This window comes from Panthera pardus, unplaced genomic scaffold (genome assembly GCF_024362965.1).
Source record: "Panthera pardus isolate Hobbes unplaced genomic scaffold, ASM2436296v1 HiC_scaffold_17, whole genome shotgun sequence".
NCBI lineage: Eukaryota > Metazoa > Chordata > Mammalia > Carnivora > Felidae > Panthera > Panthera pardus.
The window spans coordinates 92,645,553-92,668,118 of NW_026526732.1; the positions used below are offsets into that span (position 1 = coordinate 92,645,553).

General features: G+C 36.3%; 1 protein-coding gene across 1 annotated transcript in view; it reads left to right on the forward strand.

Annotated features, from left to right (window-relative positions):
* The window catches only part of LOC109248239 (protein eyes shut homolog), a 301,776-nt gene that overhangs the window by 211,880 nt on the left and 67,330 nt on the right, over positions 1-22,566 (forward strand). The window contains exon 8 of the mRNA XM_053905309.1: positions 955-1,100. Coding sequence (XP_053761284.1) covers positions 955-1,100 — 146 coding nt within the window. The remainder of the gene's footprint in view (positions 1-954; positions 1,101-22,566) is intronic.

Sequence of the window (22,566 nt, forward strand, 5' to 3'; positions counted from 1 at the left end):
ATTCTCAATGGCAAGGCTTTTGAAAGACCCTTCCTCTATTAAATGCATGATACTTTGAACCTGGCATCTAATCATTGAAATGCATCCAATTTCTTCAACATCTGTCCATTGAATTAAGCAGTAATGAGATTGTTTTTGCTAAAATGATTTTTTAAATTTAACCAGAGTGCTTCTATATCAAAAATATCATTCAATAAATGGGCAGAATAATACCCAGTTGTTAACATAGGATATAAAGTTTTATGATTATAAATTATAAAATGAATACAGTACAGAATTAAGCTCAATAGTATTTATCAAAGTTTTATTAATTATTTTCCCCAATACATTCATTTTTAAAAAAAAATTCCCCACATAAAGAACATTTAAGGGGAAGTATATCTAGAAGTTTGTTGAAGGAAGTCATTGAGACGATATGACCTTGTGTTGACCTGAAAACTGGATCCCGGCAATTAGGAAGCAACTCATTTCTTCTCCTTGTCCTTGGCATGTATGTTCTGTCCACTAGACAAAGTTTTGAGAGAGTAATGCATTATTGAGACCATCTGGACTTGATACATGACAACCTCATTAATGCTTTTATATAAACTTTTAAGATTTGGGGAGTGTGTGTGAAGATCTTCTTGTCTTGTGGATGCCCAAGACATGCCTGGAATGTAAGTTCCCTTGCATATTAAACCTGTCCCCCACCAATTTGGAGTGGTTTGCCTCTTTCTCCTGGCTCTCCTTGCTTTGAATCTGTGGGGACCAGTTTCGAATTTCACTTGAGGAACTTCCCAGGGTGTGAACCAACAAAGGTAATTTGTATTTCCTCCAGAGGAAAAAAAATGAAAAGAAAATACTACCACTTATTTAAATTAAAAGGCTAAAATTTAAAACATACATATACATTATGTATATACGAAATGCTTTTTCTTATTACATACAACTTCTCATTTTCCTGCTTTTCTCTAGATTTATGTGCATTTGTGAGCCAGGTTACCATGGATCTCTCTGTGAATTGGATATGAATGAATGTGAAATCTCACCTTGTCTAGATGGAGAAGATTCTGTCAGCAGAACTGGTGGATACAACTGCCTCTGTGCTCCTGGTTATACAGGTAAACCTCTATCTGCCCTGTCTGTATCAACATATGGCTATCTGTAAAAAATTGGCAATCTTATATTTATTCTCCAAAACCTGAATCAACCTGACACATGCAGGTAGCACAGGAAGTGCAAGAGACTTTAGTAAAAGAAATTAGTAAAAACAAATATTATGCTTTTTAGTGTATCATTTGCTAACAACTAAGAAATATATGAATAATATTTCAAGGTATTTTACACATTTATGATTTTTGAATTGAGATGTATCTGAATTATATTTCTATTTTTATAATACAGAGAAGTATCAGTGTATGAATAAACTAAGAAATAATACTATCATATCAATTACACAAATGTCATCTAAAAATATAGTAAGGTTAGCTCTTTTAAATATACTTATATGCCAGAAATCAAGGAACCATTGTGAATTTAACCTTCTAGCAGAAAAATATGATTTGTCTTAATATCAATTATTCCACAACACAAATGCTATCCAAATATAAAGACAACAGTCATCAAGGAACTAAGGAAAGAAAAACATATTAGCCTTCTAAACTTTGGCTGAGAAACTTTATGAAATACATAAAGCTATATTGTTTTTATTACCAATATTAATTATGTGAATCCAGAAAAAGTGTATTGAAATCTCAAGTTCCAATTTATTAATGTCTGATTTTTATACCACTGGGATCTCTTGGGTTCCTTTCCTGAGGGAAACTAATTAAGTGTATCTAATATTACATTCTATTCTCTCAGGCATAAAATACACTAGAAAAATAGAAATAAAATTGGAAAGCAAACTGATAAAAAAAATTAGAGGTATTTCTATTGGATAAGTGATCAAAAGGCAAGAAAAAGTTAAGTGACATGAGCAAAGAATACACAGGTACTTTCCTAAGGAATCCTGATGGCGTCAGAGAAGGTTACATTGGTAACAATTGTTATATGCACAGAAGTTTCTGCTTAAATTAAAAAAAAAGGCTTAAACTCATATCTACAGATTTTATTACACAAGGAAGAGGCATTAAATTTTTGACTATAAAATAGGATCCTTTCTAAATGCCATGTCACTCATCAAATCCCAAATTATTAGAATTTTTATTTGGGACCATAGATACCACCCAGCAATATCATTTGCCATGCCATTGTTTTCTGCTGCTTACTGCTTGTAACAGTGTTAAAATAAGAAATGACACACTGAGTTCAATGTGAGTGAGAAACACATTTTGTAAAATTATTTGATGTAACACATTGTTCTGATATTTTAAATTCATTGTAAAATTTGAAGGTTTAGCATTTTTTTCACAACCTCTCTATTTTTATTGAAAGCTGATGTGCTCAGTGTTATTTCAAAATTTAATATTGGGGGCACCTGGGTGGCTCAGCGGGTTGAGCATCCCACTCTTGATTTTGGCTCAGGTGATGATCCCAAGGTCTTGAGATCAAGCCCTGTATAGGGTCCACACAGGGAGTGGAGACTGCTTGAGATTCTCTTTCTCTCTCTCTCTCTCTCTCTCTCTCTCTCTCTCTCTCTCTCTCTCCCCCTCTCTCCCTCTCCCCCTCTCTCCCTCTCTCCCTCTCTCCCTCTCTCCCTCTCTCCCTCTCTCCCTCTCTCCCTCTCTCCCTCTCTCCCTCTCCCTCTCTCCCTCTCCCTCTCTCCCTCTCTCCCCCAACCTGCCCCTTTCCCTGCTCATGCATGTGTGCTCTTTCTCTCTCCAAAAACCAAAAAAAAAAAAAAAAAAAAAAAACCAACAACAAAAAAATAAGATTGATTTGCCAATTAGACACCACAGTGGAGAAGTTGAGTACACAGTCAGCTGTATGAGATAGTCTAGAATGAAAACAGAAATTGTGAGAGTCTTCAGATACAACTATAATACTAGATAAGATCACACAACAGTGAATGAGAGAAGAGGACTAAGGACTGAGCCCAGGAGCACTGTAATATTCAGCAGTCCATGAGAGGAAGAAGAGTCAATACAGGAAATTGAAAAGAGAAGTCAAAGATACAGGAAGAAAAGCAAAGGAAGACGAAGTGCAGAAAGCCATGTAAATTCTTTCAAGTAGAGAAAATGATCAACATTGTCGAATGTTACTATTAGGTCACATAAAATAAGGACTAAGTACTGAGCATTGGAGAAGCAGTGGCAATGTCATTGGTAACATTATCAAGGAAGCAGTATGGTTGGAGTGGAGGGTGCAAAAGTCTATTTGAAGTGGATTTAAGAGATAATGTGAGAAAATTAGATTGCTGAGAGTGAACATGCAAAATTTATTAAAGGAAGGTTTGCACTTTTTAAGATGGAAGCAAGAAATGGGGCAGTAGCTTGAGGAGGGAGAGAGATTTAAAATAAAAGTTTTTTCTCACATACTTAAAAAATAACTCTGACTCCTATGTGGAGAATAGACTGCAGAGTTTCAATAGAAGCAGAGAGACAAATCAGAAGGCTTTGGAATTACAGTTGACCTTGAACAAGGGTTAGGGGCACCAACCCCCATGCAGTCAAGAATCCATGTATAATTTTTGACTCTCCCAAAACATTACTAATAGCCTACTGTTGACTGGAAGTCTTACCAATAACATAAACTGTTGGTTAACATGCATTTTGTATATCACATGCATTATATACTGTATTTTTACAATAAAGTAAGCTAGAGAAAAGAATTATCAAGAAAATCAAAAAGAAAATACACTTACAATACTGTACTTTTTTTTAATATCCATGCATAAGTGGACGGATGCATTTTAAAACCATGCTGTTCAAGGCTCAGCTGTAGTTTAAGTGATAGATTAGATCATAGTAGAGATGGTGAGACATGCCTATATGTAGCATGTTATGCATGCTCAAAATATTAATGAATAGATGAATATTAATAATATACAAATATTAAGGTTACCACTCAACTAATCATTGATTAATCAAACTATGTTCCCTTTCTATCGTTGAAGAAAAATTATTTAACTCCCTCTCACTGATTCATTGGGTTCTGAAACACTTTTTATTTACTTTTACTTTTACTTTTGGGACTCAAGCTGTTCTGGAATGATGCTCTCATAAATATACATCAACAAGGCATACACCACATAATTGGTTAGTGGGAAGGCCACTTATGATTCCTTGGGCTTCCATTCAATCTCTAAATCTGAATTTGTTTGGCCTCTTTTCCAAGGAAAATTTAAATGTCAAACTCAGGAAATTATGCTTGTGTTGGGGTTAATTACTGTAGGCTTCTCATATGAAAAGAAATGAGCTTTCTTCTTAATTTCAAGATTTATTGGAAAGTTATAAATACCCAGCTTACTTGCCATTGTAAAAGGGGATTTTCATACCTGGTTCGATGGATTAGTACGAGCCCTCAGATGAATTTACTATGGAGTAATTGGGGGTAGTCCAAGTGTCTCTGTTAGGCACAGTCATTTCTGAGATGATTTAGCTGTCATTTCAGGCCAGGTGTATCAGAGACTGGCAGCTTGCTACATGGCTTCCTGGAAGGGTGGGAGGATTGAATTCTCAGACTTCTACTAGATAGCTATGACCATAAAAAGAAATCATTCATATTTACTCTCTCCCTAATATAGATATATCTGAGAGAGATTATAACCTGATATACCCCAAATGATATTAATTGCGATGGTGAAAGATTGTGTAGGAAAATGATTACATGGGGCTGGAATAAGGTTAGGAGTTGTGGAGGCAAATTTAAACACAGCAGTTAGGGAAGGCCATGGAAAGACTGATTTTATTTAAGATTGACATACCATTTGGTACACACATCCATATTTTATAGATAAAGTGGTAGATTGAGAGAGAGTAAGGCATCAAGAACCAAAAGTACACTTAATAACCTATAAAGATGAGAATATTTCTCTAATAACAGGTTTTTATATTTTTATATAACTGGACCATTAAGGGAAGAGGTTAAAACAACAAAGAAGTTTTTATATTTCAAGAGGATATTAGAATATTCATAGTGTGTATATATAAAATTATATTTAAAAAAATCATTATCACATCACAAATCAAGTAAGAGAAACACTTAAAATTTTAGTTGTAGTTGGCAGTCTAGCTAGTGTCTGCAAACTAGGAAAAAAAATAGGAACTGCACAAGGACTAATCTAATTTTAAATTTTCAAAGATTTGCATATTTCTCAGAATGCTTTCATTTCCATACCTGTGTGTAATGTGAACCCTGTCTTAGCAATGATTTAACTTAAAGTAGGGTGAGGAGTGGGGCGATGATATTTTAGGGCAAATATAGAAAATATAACAAACCTGTGCTCAGAAGCAACTTCTTTCAGTATTTTAAAATATTTCTTCTGGTTTTGGGGCACCTGGGTGGCTCAGTCACTTAAGCATCGACCTCAGCTCAGGGCATGATCTCGGGGTTCGTGAGTTTGAGCCCCACGTGGGTTCCGTGCTGACAGCCCAGAACCTGAAGCCTGCTTCATATTATGTCTCCCTCTCTCTCTGCCCCTCCTCTGCTCCCACTCTATCTCACTCTCAAAAATAAACAAACATTAAAAGATTATTTTTATCTTAAAATATTTCTTACGATTTTTACTTTCATATGTCCTTTTTTTTAGTTTATTTATTTATTTTGAGAGAGTGAGAGAGCACACACATGCAAGTGAGGGAGGGACAGAGAGAGAGGAAGAGAGAATCCTAATCTGTCTCCATGCTGTCAGCTCAGAGCCCAACTAGGGGCTTGATCATGAACCGTGAAACCATGACCTGGGCCAAAATCAAGAGCCAGAATCTAAACCAACTGAGCCACCCAGGCAGCCTTACTTGCATATTTCTATATAGTATATTTATACTACTATTTTTTTTCCAATTTTTTACATTATCTAAATAGTTTTTCCTATAGAAAATAAAGATTTTGCTGTGTTATCACCATTTCTATTCACCAATTTATACATGTTTTTCCCACTACTTTCTCCCAAAATGGTTATATCTAAAATCTTATTAGGAATTAATATTATTATTAATATTACTATAATATTATTATAACTATATCAGTTTTCCTTTTTTATTTTCATTTTATTTTTACTGATTTTGATAGACATATTTTCCAACAACTTTATTATATTGTTAAAATCATTTGCCTCTCACTTTTAATTTCCAAAAGCTTTCTTCTTGTCTAATGTTTTTAGGTCATCCTGTAATTTTTGTTGCTAAGAAGTATTCTCTTTTCTCTATAATAGTATGTATAGGGTTTCAATTATTTTATCCTTTGCATTATCTTAATTTGCAAATTTCATTTTTTTCCTCTGTGTATATTTTCTTTTTTTCCATGTATCTCTTTATTTAGAGGTGTGTGTGTTTATGTGTTTTTAAAATCAGATACTCCCTGAGTATCAGCTGATATCTCAGAGAGAACCAGTAAAATGTTAATTGAATATTCTGAGTGAATGAAAGTGCTCAACTGGGGACTTTTGTACTGTGTGTGAACATAAATACCACATATTTTATTGAAAAAATATGAAATGTCATTACTGATGGGATTTTCCCTTTCACTGGCTTTCCTGGAAAGGCAGGTAAAGAAAATGGAGATACAGATAGGGATTATTAGCAGGAAAAGATGACACGATTTTGATAAGCCAGAATCTTAGAGCCAGTTAGATAGGTCTGTTTGTTAGAAACAGCCAACACATTTTTAGGAGAACAATATTTAATAGTCAACTTTTTTTTCCTAATTGCTTAAAATTATTACTTCAAATCTCTAGTGAATATATAATGTAAAAATTGTGTGTTAGTGGAACTTTGGGAAAATAAACAGACCAATAAGGTCTCTAGCACAAGGCAAAGTGGTACAAAAAGAGGACAGAATAGGACTCCTGGGTGGTTCAGTCAGTTGAGCGTCAGACTTTGGCTCAGGTAATGATTTCGGGGCTCATGAGTTTGAACACTGCCTCGGGCTCTGTGCTGACAGCTCAGAACCCTGTCTCTCTCTGTCTCTCAAAAGTAAATAAACATTGGGGCGCCTGGGTGGCTCAGTCGGTTAAGCGTCCAACTTCAGCTCAGGTCATGATCTTGCAGTCCGTGAGTTCGAGCCCCGCATCGGGCTCTGTGCTGACCACTCAGAGCCTGGAGCCTGTTTCAGATTCTGTGTCTCCCTCTCTCTGACCCTCCCCCGTTCATGCTCTGTCTCTCTCTGTCTCAAAATAAATAAACATTAAAAAATTTAAATAAATAAATAAATAAATAAACATTAAAAAAAAAAAAAGAGGACAGAAGTCATTGGAGGAAAGGAGCAAAGTATTGGATAAGAGGTTGGCATAGACTAGCTGAAGAAGTAAGTGGGAAACTCACGAGTCTTTCAAGAAATCTTGCTCATTAAGACCACTTCCAGACCATGTTTGCCACTTCCTCCACCAAGTCCTAATCTCCCCTGTCCCAGCCTAAATTCTATGGCTCACAGTTATAATCACTGCTTCACTTGCTTCCATTATCCTACCTCTCTCCCATTCCATAATACTCACATTAAAAAACCTCACCTCTGATGTTAATCCCAACTTTCCATATATTTTTTCACTCACATGGATTGTATAGGCCAGGAGAAACACACACACACACTTAGTGTTCTTCCCTTCTAAAGCGTGGACCTTAAGGAAGCCCTGGGTGTAGCATGACAATGTGCCTTATCTCTAATCAATTCAGTTTCCCAGTATCCTACCTATTATTTCTAGTTCTCTCTTCTCTTTTTAAATACCCATCACCCCTCCTCTACTTAAATTTCAACTTATAACTCTGTCTCATATTCCTGAGAAAATACAAGTGATCAGAAAAGATTTTTTTTGATGTTTATTTATTTTTTGAGAGACAGAGAGAGTGACAGAGTGCGAGCAAGGCAGAGAGAGGGAGACAAAGAATCTGAAGCAGGCTCCAGGCTCTGAGCTGTCAGCACAGAGCCGGACATGGGGCTCCAACTCACAAACTGCCATTCTCTGTGAATTTTCACTCATACACTGCATTTTTCCATTTTTCTCCGTCCCTGTCCAAAATTAACCCTTCCCCCGGCAATTTGATTCTATCCTTTATCACTTACTATTAAAGGATATTCATCCTGCAATTACTGTCTGTAACATAAATTATTCCCTCCATACTGTCACTACTACTAGCATGTAAATGTTAATATTTACCTCTTTCTCATCTTTTATATCTCTGTTAAACTAATACTAATTTCTCTCTTTTTAAATGTTTATTTTTTAGCGAAAAATTATTTTTATTAATAATATGCCAAAAATTTTGAAGAAGTGGTCTCATCTCAACACGTTTTTTTTTGTTTGTTTGTTTTGCTCTTCATCAGCTTTTTTTTTTTAATATGAAATTTATTGTCATATTGGTTTCCATACAGCAACCAGTGCTCATCCCAACAGGTGACCTCCTCAATGCCCATCACCCACTTTCCCCTCCTCCCACCCCCCATCAACCCTCAGTTTATTTTCAGTTTTTAAGACTCTCTTATGGTTTGTCTCCCTCCCTCTCTAACTTTCTTTTTTTATTTTCCCTTCCCCTCCCCCAGGGTCTTGTGTTAGGTTTCTCAGGATCCACATAAGAATGAAAACATGGTATCTGTCTTTCTCTGTATGACTTATTTCATTAGGCGTAACACTCTCCAGTTCTATCCATGTTGCTACAAAAGGCCAGATTTCATTCTTTCTCATTGCCACATAGTATTCCATTGTGTATATAAACCACAATTTCTTTATCCATTCATCAGTCGATGGACATTTAGGCTCTTTCCATAATTTGGCTATTGTTAAAAGTGCTGCTATAAACATTGGTGTACAAGTGCCCCTATGCATCAACACTCCTATATCCCTTGGGTAAATTCCAAGCAGTGCTATTGCTGGGTCATAGGGTAGATCTATTTTTAATTTTTTGAGGAACTTCCACACTGTTTTCCAGAGTGGCTGCACCAATTTGCACTCCCACCAACAGTGCAAGAGAGTTCCCATTTCTCCACATCCTCTCCAGCATCTATAGTCTCCTGTTTTCTTCATTTTAGCCACTCTGACCGGCGTGAGGTGATATCTGAGTGTGGTTTTGATTTGTATTTCCCGGATGAGGGGTGACATTGAGCATCTTTTCATGTGCCTGTTGGCCATCCAGATGTCTTCTCTACAAAAGTGTCTATTCATGTTTTCTGCCCATTTCTTCACTGGATTACTTGTTTTTCGGGTGTGGAGTTTGGTGAGCTCTTTATAGATTTTGGATACTAGCCCTTTGTCCGATATATCATTTGCAAATATCTTTTCCCATTCTGTTGGTTGCCTTTTTTAGTTTTGTTGGTTGTTTCCTTTGCTGTGCAGAAGCTTTTTATCTTCATGAGGTCCCAGTAGTTCATTTTTGCTTTTAATTCCCTTGCCTTTGGAGATGTGTCAAATAAGAAATTGCTGCAGCTGAGGTCAGAGAGGTCTTTTCCTGCTTTCTCCTCTAGGGTTTTGATAGTTTCCTGTCTCACATTCAGGTCCTTTATCCATTTTGAGTTTATTTTTGTGAATGGTGTGAGAAAGTGGTCTAGTTTCAACCTTCTGCATGTTGCTATCCAGTTCTCCCAGCACCATTTGTTAAAGAGGCTGTCTTTTTTCATTGGATATTCTTTCCTGCTTTGTCAAAGTTTGATTGGCCATACATTTGTGCTTAGGAATTTGTCCATTTCTTCCAGGTTGTCCAGTTTGTTGGCATATAATTTTTCATAGTTTTCCCTGATGATTGCTTGTATTTCTGAGGGATTGGTTGTAATAATTCCATTTTCACTCATGATTTTATCTATTTGGGTCCTCTCCCTTTTCTTTTTGAGAAGCCTGGCTAGAGGTTTCTTAATTTTATTTTTTCATAAAACCAACTCTTGGTTTCATTGATATCCTCCACTGTTTTTTTTTTAGATTCTATATTATTTCTACTCTGATCTTTATTATTTCTCTTCTTCTGCTGGGTTTGGGGTGTCTTTGGTGTTCTACTTCTATTTCCTTTAGATGTGCTGTTAGATTTTGTATTTGGGATTTTTCTTGTTTCTTGAGATAGGCCTGGATTGCAATGTATTTTCCTCTCAGGACTGCCTTCCCTGCATCCCAAAGCATTTGGATGGTTGTGTTTTCATTTTCATTTCTTTCCATATATTTTTAAATTTCTTCTCTAATTGCCTGGTTGACCCATTCATTCTTTAGTAGGGTGTTCTTTAACCTCCATGCTTTTGGAGGTTTTCCAGACTTTTTCCTGTGGTTGATTTCAAGCTTCATAGCATTGTGGTCTGAAAGTGTGCATGGTATGATCTCAATTCTGTTATACTTATGAAGGGCTGTTTTGTGACCCAGTATGTGATCTATCTTGGAGAAGGTTCCATGTGCACTCGAGAAGAAAGTCTATTCTGTTGCTCTGGGATGCAGAGTTCTAAATATATCTGTCAAGTCCATCTGATCCAATGTATCATTCAGGGCCCTTATTTCTTTATTGATCCTATGTCTAGATGATCTATCCATTGTTGTAAGAGGGGTATTACAGTCTCCTGCAATTACCACATTCTTATCAATAAGGTTGCTTATGTTTGTGAGTAATTGTTTTATATATCCGGGGGAACCCATATTCAGTGCATAGACATTTATAATTGTTAGCTCTTCCTGATGGATAGACCCTGTAATTATTATATAATGCCCTTCTTAATCTCTTGTTACCCTTTAATTTAAAGTCTAGTTTGTCTGATATAAGTATGGCTACTCCAGCTTTCTTTTGACTTTCACCAGCATGATAGATAGTTCTCCATCCCCTCACTTTCAATCCTAAGTGTCCTCAGGTCTAAAATGAGTCTTGTAGATAGCAAATAGATGGGCCTTGTTTTTTTTTTTCCATTCTGATACCCCATGTCTTTTGGTTGGAGCATTGAGTCCATTTACATTCAGTGTTATTATAGAAAGATATGGGTTTAGAGTCATTGTGATATCTGTAAGTTTCATGCTTGTAGTGGTGTCTCTGGTATTTTGTGGTCCTTGCAACATTTCACTCACAGAATCCCCCTTAGGATCTCTTGTGGGGCTGGTTTAGTGGTGATGAATTCCTTTGCTTTTTGTTTGTTTGGGAAAACCTTTATCTCTCCTTGTATTCTGAATGACAGACTTGCTGGCTAAAGGATTCTTGGCTGCATATTTTTTTCTGTTCATCACATTGAAGATTTCCTGCCATTCCTTTCTGGCCTGCGAAGTTTCAGTAGATAGGTCTGCTACTACACTTTTGTGTCTACCTTTGTATGTTAAGGCCCATTTATCCCTACCTGTTTCAAAATTCTCTCTTTATCCTTGTGTTTTGCCAGTTTCACTGTGATATGTTGTGCAGAAGATCTATTCAAGTTACATCTGAAGGGAGTTCTCTTTGCCTCTTGGATTTCAACGCCTGTTTCTTTCCCCAGATCAGGGAAGTTCTCAGCTATGATTTGTTCAAGTACACCTTCAGCCCCTTTCTCTCTCTCTTCTTCTTCTGGAATTCCGGTGATACAGATATTGTTCTGTTTGATTGCATCACTTAGTTCTCTAATTCTCCCCTAGTACTCCTGGATTTTTTTCTCTCTCTGTTTTCAGCTTCCTCTTTTTCCATAATTTTATCTTCTAATTCACCTATTCTCTCTTTTGCCTCTTCAATCTGCACTGTAGACGCCTCCATTTTATTTTGCACCTCATTTATAGCATTTTAGCTCCTCATTTTGCACCTCATTTATAGCATTTTTTAGCTTCTCATGACTATTTCTTAGTCCCTTGATATCTGTAGCAATAGATTGTCTGCTGTCCTCTATACTTTTTTCAAGCCCAACGATTAATTTTATGACTATTATTCTAAATTCTTGTTCCATTATATTGCTTAAATCGGTTTTGATCAATTCGTTAGGTGTTGCTACTTCCTGGAGTTTCTTCTGAAGATAATTTTCCATTTCTTCATTTTGGGTAGTCCCTGAAGTAGCCTCAAACTGCAGGGCACTTCCCCTGTGCTGTCTGGAGTAACTTGTGTTGGTGGGCAGGGCCATAGTCAGACCAAGCGACTGCTGGGGCCGCAGTCAGGCTGGTGTGTACCTGATTTCCCCTCTTGCAGAGGCAGAACTCACTGTGGAGTGGTGTGGTCCCTGTCTGGTCTACTTGCACACTGCCAGGCTTGTGGTGCTGCTTTGATGGGATCTGGCCAAGGGCGAATTAGCTGGGGTAGATCTGCAAGGTGCACAGGGGCAGGAGGGGCAGGCCAAGGTAGCTTTGCCTTAGGTGGTCCCCTGAGGGAGGGGCCCTGCAGCACCAGGAGGGAGGCAGGCCCATCAGAGGGGTGGATCCACAGAAGCACAGCTTTGAGCATTTGTGTGGTGCAGGCAAGTTTGGTAAGGGGAACTGGTTCCCTTTGGAATTTCGGCTGGGGGATGGGAGAGAGAAATGGCACTTGCCAGTGCCTTTGTTTCCCCGCTGTGGAGCTGAGCTCTGTCCTCCAGGGCTCAATAACTCTCCCTCCTGGTGTCCTCTTGCCCTCCCCACTCTCCGAGAGCAGAGCTGTTGAGTTTTAACATTCCAGATGTTAAGTCCCGCTGGCTGTCAGAACTCACGGAGTCTGGCTCCTCCACTTTTGCATGCCAGACTTTGGGGGCTCTGCCTTGCCTGCAGGGCTGCCCCTCCACCTCCCCAGCTCCTTCCCGCCAGTCCGTGTAGCATGCACTGCCTCTCCGCCCTTTCTACCCTGTTCCGTGGCCCTCTCGTCTATGCTGGCTTCGGAGAGTCTGTTCTGCTAATCTTCTGGCAGTTTTTTGGGTGACTTAGGCAGATGTGGGTGGAATCTAAGCAATCAGCAGGACCAGGTGAGCCCAGCATCCTCCTAAGCCGCCATCTTATTCTCTCCTCTCAATGTTTATTTATTTTTGAGAGAGAGAAAGAGCATGAGGTCAGGGGAGTGCCAGAGAGAGAGAAAGACAGGATCTGGAGCAGACTCTGCACTATCAGCACAGAGCCTGAAGCAGGCCTCGAACCTAAGAACCATGACATCATGACCTGAGCCAAAGTCAACGCTTAACCAAATGAGCACCCAGGCATCCCTCATTTCTCTCTTTTTAGAACAGTATTATCAAATCTGTTGTCTATATTGAATGTCTATTTCCTCACTTCTCTTTCTTTTTCAAGCTCATTCCCTAGTAATGCTTTTAATCCTAAGACTAAAATCAAACTCTTCTTGTTGTAGGTACAAATTAGCCCCACATTGTAAGATTCAAATACAAATTATTTTTCTTCATGTTAGTCATATTATCAGTAGCATTTTATCCATTCTTTTTACAAAAACACTTTCTAATTTTGGACTACATGTTTCTGCCATCACTAATGTTTTCGTTGTTTCCTTTGGTGGATCCTATAACTGTTTAAAATTTCATTTTTGCTCTCCCTTCACTAGATATATTTGGTAAGTGATTTCATCCATGTTTTTGTTTGTTTAAATACCATACATATATTGAAAATTACTGAATTTGTTTCATGAGTTCTGGCTTCTCCCCTGAACTCCCAACTCTTATATTCAAATAACGACTGAACATTTCCACTTGGATGTTCATAAAACATCTCAAATTGATTTCCCAGTTCTAAGGATTTATCTCTGCTTTGCACCAGTATTTTCCACCTCAGTGAATGGCATCATTGTTCACCAATTTCTCGGGCCAAAATCATGGAGTTATTCTTGACTGTTTATACTTCACTATGAAGTCCATCAGCACATCTTGGCTGATCTTCAAAATATATTTTAATTCAACTAGGTCTTACAATCTGCATTACAATCACTCTCATCCAAGCTAGCATCATCTCTTGCCTAGACTATAATAACTTAACTTGTTTTTGTCTTTCACTCTTTTTGCATTAAAATATATCCCTCAGCCAGCACCCCGAGTGATCATTAAATATACATATAATCACTTCGCTCCCAGGCTAAAATCCTCCAGTGCTTCTTATAATACTTTGTAGGTGGCACATACTCTTTGCTTTGGCCTGTAAACCCTATATGAGGTATCAGGCTGGTCCCTGGCTCCCTCTCTGATTTCATTTCCTACTACATTCTCCCTCACTCCCCCAGTTAACCTACTGTTCTGTCTGGGTACAAATCATGTCCCTCAGACATGAGCATAGTTTTTCTCCTTCATTTCATCAGGTCTCAAACGTGAGTTCCTCTTATAGGCCTATCTACATTACATAAAAATAATACTATTTTCCTCTATCTACCTACTTCTTTTGTTCCTCCATAGCAATTATCACTGTCTAATAATTATACCACTTAATTATTAAATTATCTCTTCTGACTAGAATTGAATATCTTCAATAGCAGGATTTTTGCTGTCTTTTGTTCACCTTTGTATCTCATTGCCTAGAAGGGTGCCTAGGACATTAAAAGCATTCAAATATATATATATTTGAATATATATATATATGTGTGTGTGTATGTATACATACATATACACACACACACACACACACACATATATATATATATATATATATATATATATATATGGAAGGACATTATACACTAAAAGTAACTAGATTTCTTAATTGGATTTGATTTTAACTTTTTTATGTGTTAATGCACATAACTGCTTAGTGATTATAGATTTTTAAGTGTTTTCACTTTTCATTTACTTTCCGTAATGCCATTAAAATAAACTTTTTTAAATAGGAGATAAAATTCTCACTTTTATAATGTTGATTTATTGGTACTGTGGCAAACCATTCAGAGAAGATTTTACTGCCTGTATGCTGAAAAAGAAAACTGTGCATATCCGGCTCATTCTGAATTAAAAGCATATATACGTGAATCCATAACACCATAACACCAATTCTAAATTCAGGGGCAATATAATTTGATTTAATATTACAAAGTAAAATAGTTATATGAGATAAATCCAAAAGTGACCTGAAATGTAAAATTTAGACCTTTTCTATTACTCATTAACTTATAATAAATCTTCCTAAAAGGAAACCAATGGCAAATTAAGCCAAGTGACCTTATCTTTGATGATTCTTTATATAATATATAACAATCTTGAGGCAGTTAATATTTTATATCCTACAAAATAAGATGCTAAAAATAATGGTTGAGATGATGTACTACCTCATAAAAGTGTATCAATTATCAGATATTTATAGGTCATTATCCACTTGTATTTAGTTTTCTAGGGCAACACTATTTATATGTCGTAAATGTGTCCATCTGATATTTTACAGAGTAATTGGGCCTAGAGAAATTCTATAGATACGTTATTAAAATATATTTTATATTCTATCATTAAAAAATACTTTATTATGCAAGCAAATTATTAATTAGAATGATGCTCAAGACCTTTGAGTACCCAAAATAATAATTATAGGACAATTCAAAGTGTTAGGTACTGAGGTGGTTTTGTTTCTTAAGTTTTCCTTCTTCCCACGTTCTAATCATGTATAAGCGCCCAAAAGAAGAGTGGATCAAATTATGAGTTTTATTCATGAAGTTTCAATAACTTCTTTTTTTTTTTAATTTTTTAAACGTTTATTTTTGAGACAGAGAGAGACAGAGCATGAACGGGGGAGGGTCAGAGAGAGGGAGACACAGAATCTGAAACAGGCTCCAGGCTCTGAGCTGTCAGCACAGAGCCCGACGCGGGGCTCGAACTCACGGACCGTGAGATCATGACCTGAGCCGAGGTCGGCCACTTAACGGACTGAGCCACCCAGGTGCCCCATGAGGGTTCAATAACTTCTAAATTACAGGGCTTTCTGATAAAGCCATTTTGAAGAATATACCTGCAACCTGTGTCCTGAAGTAAGAATATTGTAATTCTAACAATCTCTCCATCATAAACAGAGACTTTGGTACAAACTGAGAGAAGAGTTAGGTGTGAAGAGCAACTCCAAGTAAGATTTACAGGTTTCACTTCTTATAGGTTTAAAGTCAACTGAATGATAAAGACCAAATGCACATAGAGTGTAGCAGGTCTACGGGTGTATTTCCAGAAAACAGGCCTTGATATACTTTCTGAGGTAAACTTAGCAAATACATCTGGTCCCCAGGTCACCCCCTTTTGGCCAGCCTCTGATTTCAACTGCATTTGAAGGGAATAGTTCTGAGTGCTCTCAGCTCACCTCATCATGACAGTTCCCCATGTCAAGTGCTTGTTGAATGTCTGTTCCATCTCTAGAGTCTTTTCCTATACCATGGAGCCAGTTTAGCCTCCATGCATGCATAACTCAAAATACAGGAGGTATGCTTCAAACAATGAGAGATTGAAGACAGTTTATAAATAACCCAACCACTTTCCTTTCTTGCAACTAATCCTGGTTATATATTATTCACTCAATATATTTTTTTTAAGTTTATTTATTTTGAGAGGGAGAGTGTGAAAAGGATCATGGGAGGAGCAGAGAGAGAGGGAGACAGAGAATCCCAAGCAGGCTCCAAGCTGTCAGCACAGAGCCCAATGCAGGGCTCTAATTCACAAACCCTGAGATCATGACCCAAGCCCAGATCAAGAGTTGGACACAAAAGTATCTTTAATGAAGCTTCTTCTGTTAACTTTTAATTTTTCTCTGGTCTCACTCTTCCCACTCCCTCATTCTCACTTCCTGAGAAACTCTACAGAATAAATTGAGTCATGATCTCACAGTCTGATTTTAGCAGAATCCAAACTAAGACAGTAGGTTTATGACATAAGAGCAGGAATCCAATGAAGCTTCCCAAAAACTGAGGCATGGAGCATATTTCCTACTTTTGGAAGCATGGAAATGTTTGCCATCAGTCTGTGAGACATTGCTATTTGAAAATCAGCTTTTCCTTAATTGGCTAGAAAGGGAAGGAAAGAGAAATGATGAACTTACACCTGTTCTACCCCTTTTGGCAAGTGGGTCTGAACCTATTCACCTATTGAAACTAGGCAAAAACATAACCCCACAACTATCAAAAATGAAATGTACTGCCTATAAGAGAAACAATATGTTTACTTTTGAGACTGAAATAATCTCCTAGCATTTAAATGACTGTTGGTAGCAGCTCCAGAAAGTCAATGTTTTTCATTTGCAGTATAGTTCCTTCCCACACTGTCTTTATTTAACTGAAATGTTCTGTGATTATGTATAATATAACCATATTTAAAGAAACAATAAAGGCCTTCTAAAATCAAAGCATCAAAGCATTAACAGGCCAGTTAACCCTGGCTTTTAATCAGATAAATAATTAGAAATATAATCCATTGGAGAGCAAAGATCTTTGGAGACATTTGTGATTTGAAATCTTGACCCCCAATAACTCTAATGCATAGAATATAAAAATGCCTTCCATCTGGTGGAAGGCATTTAATGAGTGATTAATCCCACTGCTCTATTTTAGTTCCTTATCCTCTCTCTCTCTGAGACATTCTTTCACCTGGTTTTCTTGTCTTGAGTGTCTTTTTCTCTAAGTCCTTTTGTAATAGTTACCAGCATTATCTGACTAAAAACACAGAACTAATCACGTGAAGCATCTTTATCAAGGCACGCTTTAGTAAGTGTGACTATTGACACCCCTGTGCCACTTATCCTCCCAGGTCCTTTCACTTAGCTCCTACCTTGTGTCAACTTGTCTGGGTGATGGAAAAGTGAAAAGGGCAGGTTAAACCCCTTGACTTTGTGCTGCTTATATTCTTATGAGACCCTGACAGAACTCAAGCTTTCCTACACTTACTCTCACAGTCATTTCAATGGAGACAACAGCAGGTGAGGATTGAGGAAAGATGAGATATTACCTTTTCATCTTGAAACACAGGAGAGCCAAGTAATTCTCCCTGGAGGCAGGGAACTCATAAGAGATAGACTTATGCCTGACCTCTGCCACTTCCTCCCCAGGTTATAGTCAGACTTTGTCCTAAGCCCTGTGTCCTCAAGGAGACATCCCCAGTCAATCCATTCTCCTTCTATCTTCAAAAGATCAGAGTTTTGACTTTTTAAACCACAGCTTTCCACTGTTTAATTATTATGCATGCACCTTGCTAAATGCGACCCACAGGCTGAATCTAGTTTTGTTTGTTTAAGTGGTATGATTTATAAACATAAGATTTTAAAATTAGGACAAGTCATGGTACTCTTAATTTTCTCTTCTAATGAAAATTTAGAAGACCTAGAAACACTGGGCATACATAATTTTTTTTTCTTTAATTTTGGAAACAACAGGTTCTCTGCGAGGAGTGTCTGCTTCCTGGAGATAGGGCACATACTGTCCATTTTACCTGAGTTATCAACTGCATTTATTTATGCTGTTTACCTGACCACTGTATGCATTTGAGTTTGTCACCACCAAAATTTCAGAGGACCATAAAGACAAGATTCTCTATTCTCAATACCTCTACTCTCTTCATTTACTGTCCTTATCCAGAATTCTTTGTCTATTCTTGGATGAAAACTTTTGCATTCACCTTCAGGTGGGCTGCTCATTTTATTGGCAAATTAATCATCCCTTTTCTTTCAACTCTTTGCTCGTCATCACTTGACTTGCTTATCCTTTAGAGGTATAATGGAAAGATACTTTGTGCCTTTAAACATTTGGGATTTAAATTTTCTAGGGGAAATTTCCATTTAGGAAAATGCTTATACTCATAAAAACTCACCTTCCCCAAAGAGGAGTAAAAGAAAGCTAAGATATATTTGCAACATTTGTGCAGAGTTTTTGAAATAGTGATTAGCTTTTTGACATTGTATCGGTGTTTGCTTTTAGAGTAAATCTTGGCTCTGAGAATGTGAATGTAGTTATACCTTTATTTAGTCAACTCACAAGAGTTCTTTTATCTTTTTGCCCTCTCTGAGGAAGTGGAGGAAAGATAGCATTTTTTTCTCCCTAATATATTATTTTAAATTTTATCTAAGGAGTTATATGAATATAATATTAATCTCAGGACTAAAAATATGTGTTGATTCTGATCACTTAAAAACATTTAACTTCAGTACCATCGTGCCCACCTAATCTTTACACAAGATCAATTAAGTAGACATGCGGATGCTTTCTGCCCCAAGACCAAATGGGGCATTTTTGTGTATGTATGAAGCATTCTGGGAAAAGCTAGGGGAAAATAATCAAACCATGGTATATTCTCAAAATATGCGTTAGAGTCTTTATAGACTCTAATGTTTAGAATCAGGAACATCACACTCAACTGTCCAATTAAAACAAAAATAAACGTCCCAGTTCCATTTCCCTAAATTTACTAAACCTATTCAACCCACCTTACCCAACATACATCAATTCAAATATGGAGCTGAGTTAACTGTGGTACAGAGCACTGAATAAGCACAGTAGTTTATGTCTAAAAGCACCTGAAACTCCTTTGATCAAAAGGCCAGTGATCAGTTGGGATGGGATTTTTGAGACAAAAATCTTGCCCTGCTTGTTTATTGTTCTTCCATTATTTGGGGTATACGGAGCATGAGTCCCCAGTATCCTAAGAGCCACCCTATGTCTTTTCTAGTAGTTATTTTTAGAAGATACTATCTGAGAATATTAAAAAAAAATCAACTCACATCCATTCCTCTTCCTCATTTTTTAACATTTATTTTTTGAGAAAGAGAGAGAGAGAGAGAGTATAAACAGGGGAGAGGCAGAGGGAGACGGAGATACAGAATCCAAAGTAGGCTCCAGGCTGTCAGCACCTGATAGAGCCTGACGTGGGGCTCAAACTCGCAAGCTATGAGATCATGACCTGATCTGAAATCGGACACCTAACCGACTGAGCCACTGAAGCACCCTCATTTTTACTTTCTGTTTGAAGAGATAAAGGATAAAGGCATGAGTTTCAGATTTTATATTTTTTTTGTGTTATACTTATATGAATAAATATGTTACTATATTTCTATTTGTAATTGTAACATGTTATGTTAATATTTTTATATTTGTTATTTATAAAATATATAACTATATTTTCAAACCTGCACATTTTAGGTATAGGATGTTAGTGTCCCTCAAGTGAGTTTCACAATTCCTTAAAATCCCCTTCAATTCTCCTCTCCTGGGTTACTGAATCTTTCTTAGGCTAATTACTGAAGTGATGTTTTCTGTCAATATCCTTGCTTTCATTCTTGCAATTTAGCAATAAATTCTTTTTATAGAATGGCCTTATATAAAATTCAGATCTTATAACTCTATATATAAAACACTTCAATGGATTCTTCTTCTTCTTTTTTTTTTTTTTTTTTTTTTTTTGATAAGACCAAAACTCCTTAACCCAGCACTCAAGTCCTTATGCAATCTTTTCTCTCAGTTTTATAGCAAACCATCATCCCTTTTTTTCTTGCATTTTCTTTGATGCATTGTCAGGTCAATAGTAGCCTAATGCTGCACCGTAATAACTATGTCATTCACCTCACTTCATCTCATCATGCAGGCATTTTGTCACCTCACATCATCACGAGAAGGATGAATACAGTATAATAAGATATTTGAGAGACAAAGACCACATTTATTATTAGTTATATCTTTTACTTTAAATTTAAGTTTATCATAGGTAATACATATGTATAGGAAAACACACTGTATATATAGGATTTGGTAGTATCCAGGAGTCTCCTGGGGTCTTGGAATATATCCACCATGGGTAGGGGAGACCACTATAACATCAAAAAACTTGAAGTGATTTTTTTAACTTAAAAATATGATTCAACAAAGATAAAAATGATAGTATCTACACATTCTAAACTAGGCAATCTTTCAACATTTTTTGAAATATTCTATTTTTTCTTTATATATAGTATGAGTATTGGAATGCTCTGTGATATTAGACTTCTCCTATAATGTACACAAGGATTTTAATTAACCACAGGCTTTTATTAAATAAATGGAATCAAAATTAATGATGCTTTCAGTGAAGTTTATCTAATGATGGCAATTGTCTAATGAAAGTTCATTGTGTGACAAATGTTAATTGAAGATAAAAGACCAGGAAATATACACAAGTAATTGCAAACCACTTAGTCTGAATGCATGTTTTCAAAAGTAGGATCTCATTTGATACGATTTCCTAGCAGGGATTAGGAAATTTCTGGAAATTCAAAGGAAGTTTAAATGTCACGATTACAAAAAATTCAGAGATGAAAACAGCTCACTTCAGTAAGTGACTGTTAGACTACATAGTATAATAATGCAAATGACATCTAAAAAACAGCTCCTGCCTTCAAAGATAACAAAACCCTGCCAAGCAGAGAAGCCTTTATAGAGAACTCCACAGAACATAAATAAGAGAAGGAAGAGAAAGCCTTCAGATTTTGTTGACAATCAAACACTTCTGTTGTTCTGAAGGCTGGGCAGAATTTGGGTTCACATGTCCTGAGGCATCCTGACTATTAGGTTGTGAAAAGCAGGAGGAAAGGGTTCCTCCTGTGGGCCATACTTAAAAACCCTTATCATATGCTATTTCAATAATCTGTGTTAGGCATTATTTCGGCTTACGAGTGAGAAGACAGGCCAACTTTAGACATGTTGTCTGAGGTCTAATGTCGCTTAGAAGATTTGGAACCGTTATCCAGGTATGGCATTTTCTAAACTGTATAACTCAATCTGCAAACTTAAGGTAAAAACAAACTAAAAAAATAGTCTGTAAACTTAATTATAAATTTCTAGGATATCAGTCAACTAAAGCCGAAAATAAAGTATGACATATCTTCTCTTTGATATTTCTATGCTTCCACTTAACTATCTGGATTTGATTGACATTTATTGAATGATAGTTATATTCTAAATTATATTATTATATTGTATTTACTTTAAATATATTATTTATATTTTATATTATATTATTTAATTATATTATTGTATTATTTTAATTTTTAATATGATCCTTCTGCTGATTTTATTGAAATAGGAACATTTACATTCTCAGTACAGTAGAGCCAATTTAAAATATTTATTATATAGTAGAATGTCATTGAAAAAAATCAAAATTTTAATCTTTAAAGATATAATTTATACAACTATAATATCTTATTATAAAGTAAAACTGTAAATATGGCCTAACAGCATGACTTAATGATAGAACTCTAATATCAGAAAAATATAAGTAAAAATGGCAAACAGCTTTAGAAGCATGGGAATTATAGCTAACCATAAGCCTTTTGAGCATATTTAACATTCCTTCATTTGAGGAAGGAAAATCCTATTGCTTTAAATATTTTAAAGGTTGCTGAATAAATAATAAACCATAGAGAAACATGGCCTATATAGGTATGGTAAAAGGAAATAAAAAACGGATGAGATATTTGCTTTCATATCTGTACTTCATAAAATGACTCTCAGACAATTTTGGTGGATGAAACAGATTCCAAAGTCTAAGAGAGACAATCACAATTTCTTGATGCCCTTAGTATGCAGTTAATCAACAAGAAAAGGATTGTGTTAAATGGTCCTCTAAAGAAGAAAGAGCTAAGTTTCCTTAAAGTGCCTACTTTATAAATAAATTCTAGATGTGCGTGAGAAAGATTTGATTAAATGTTAT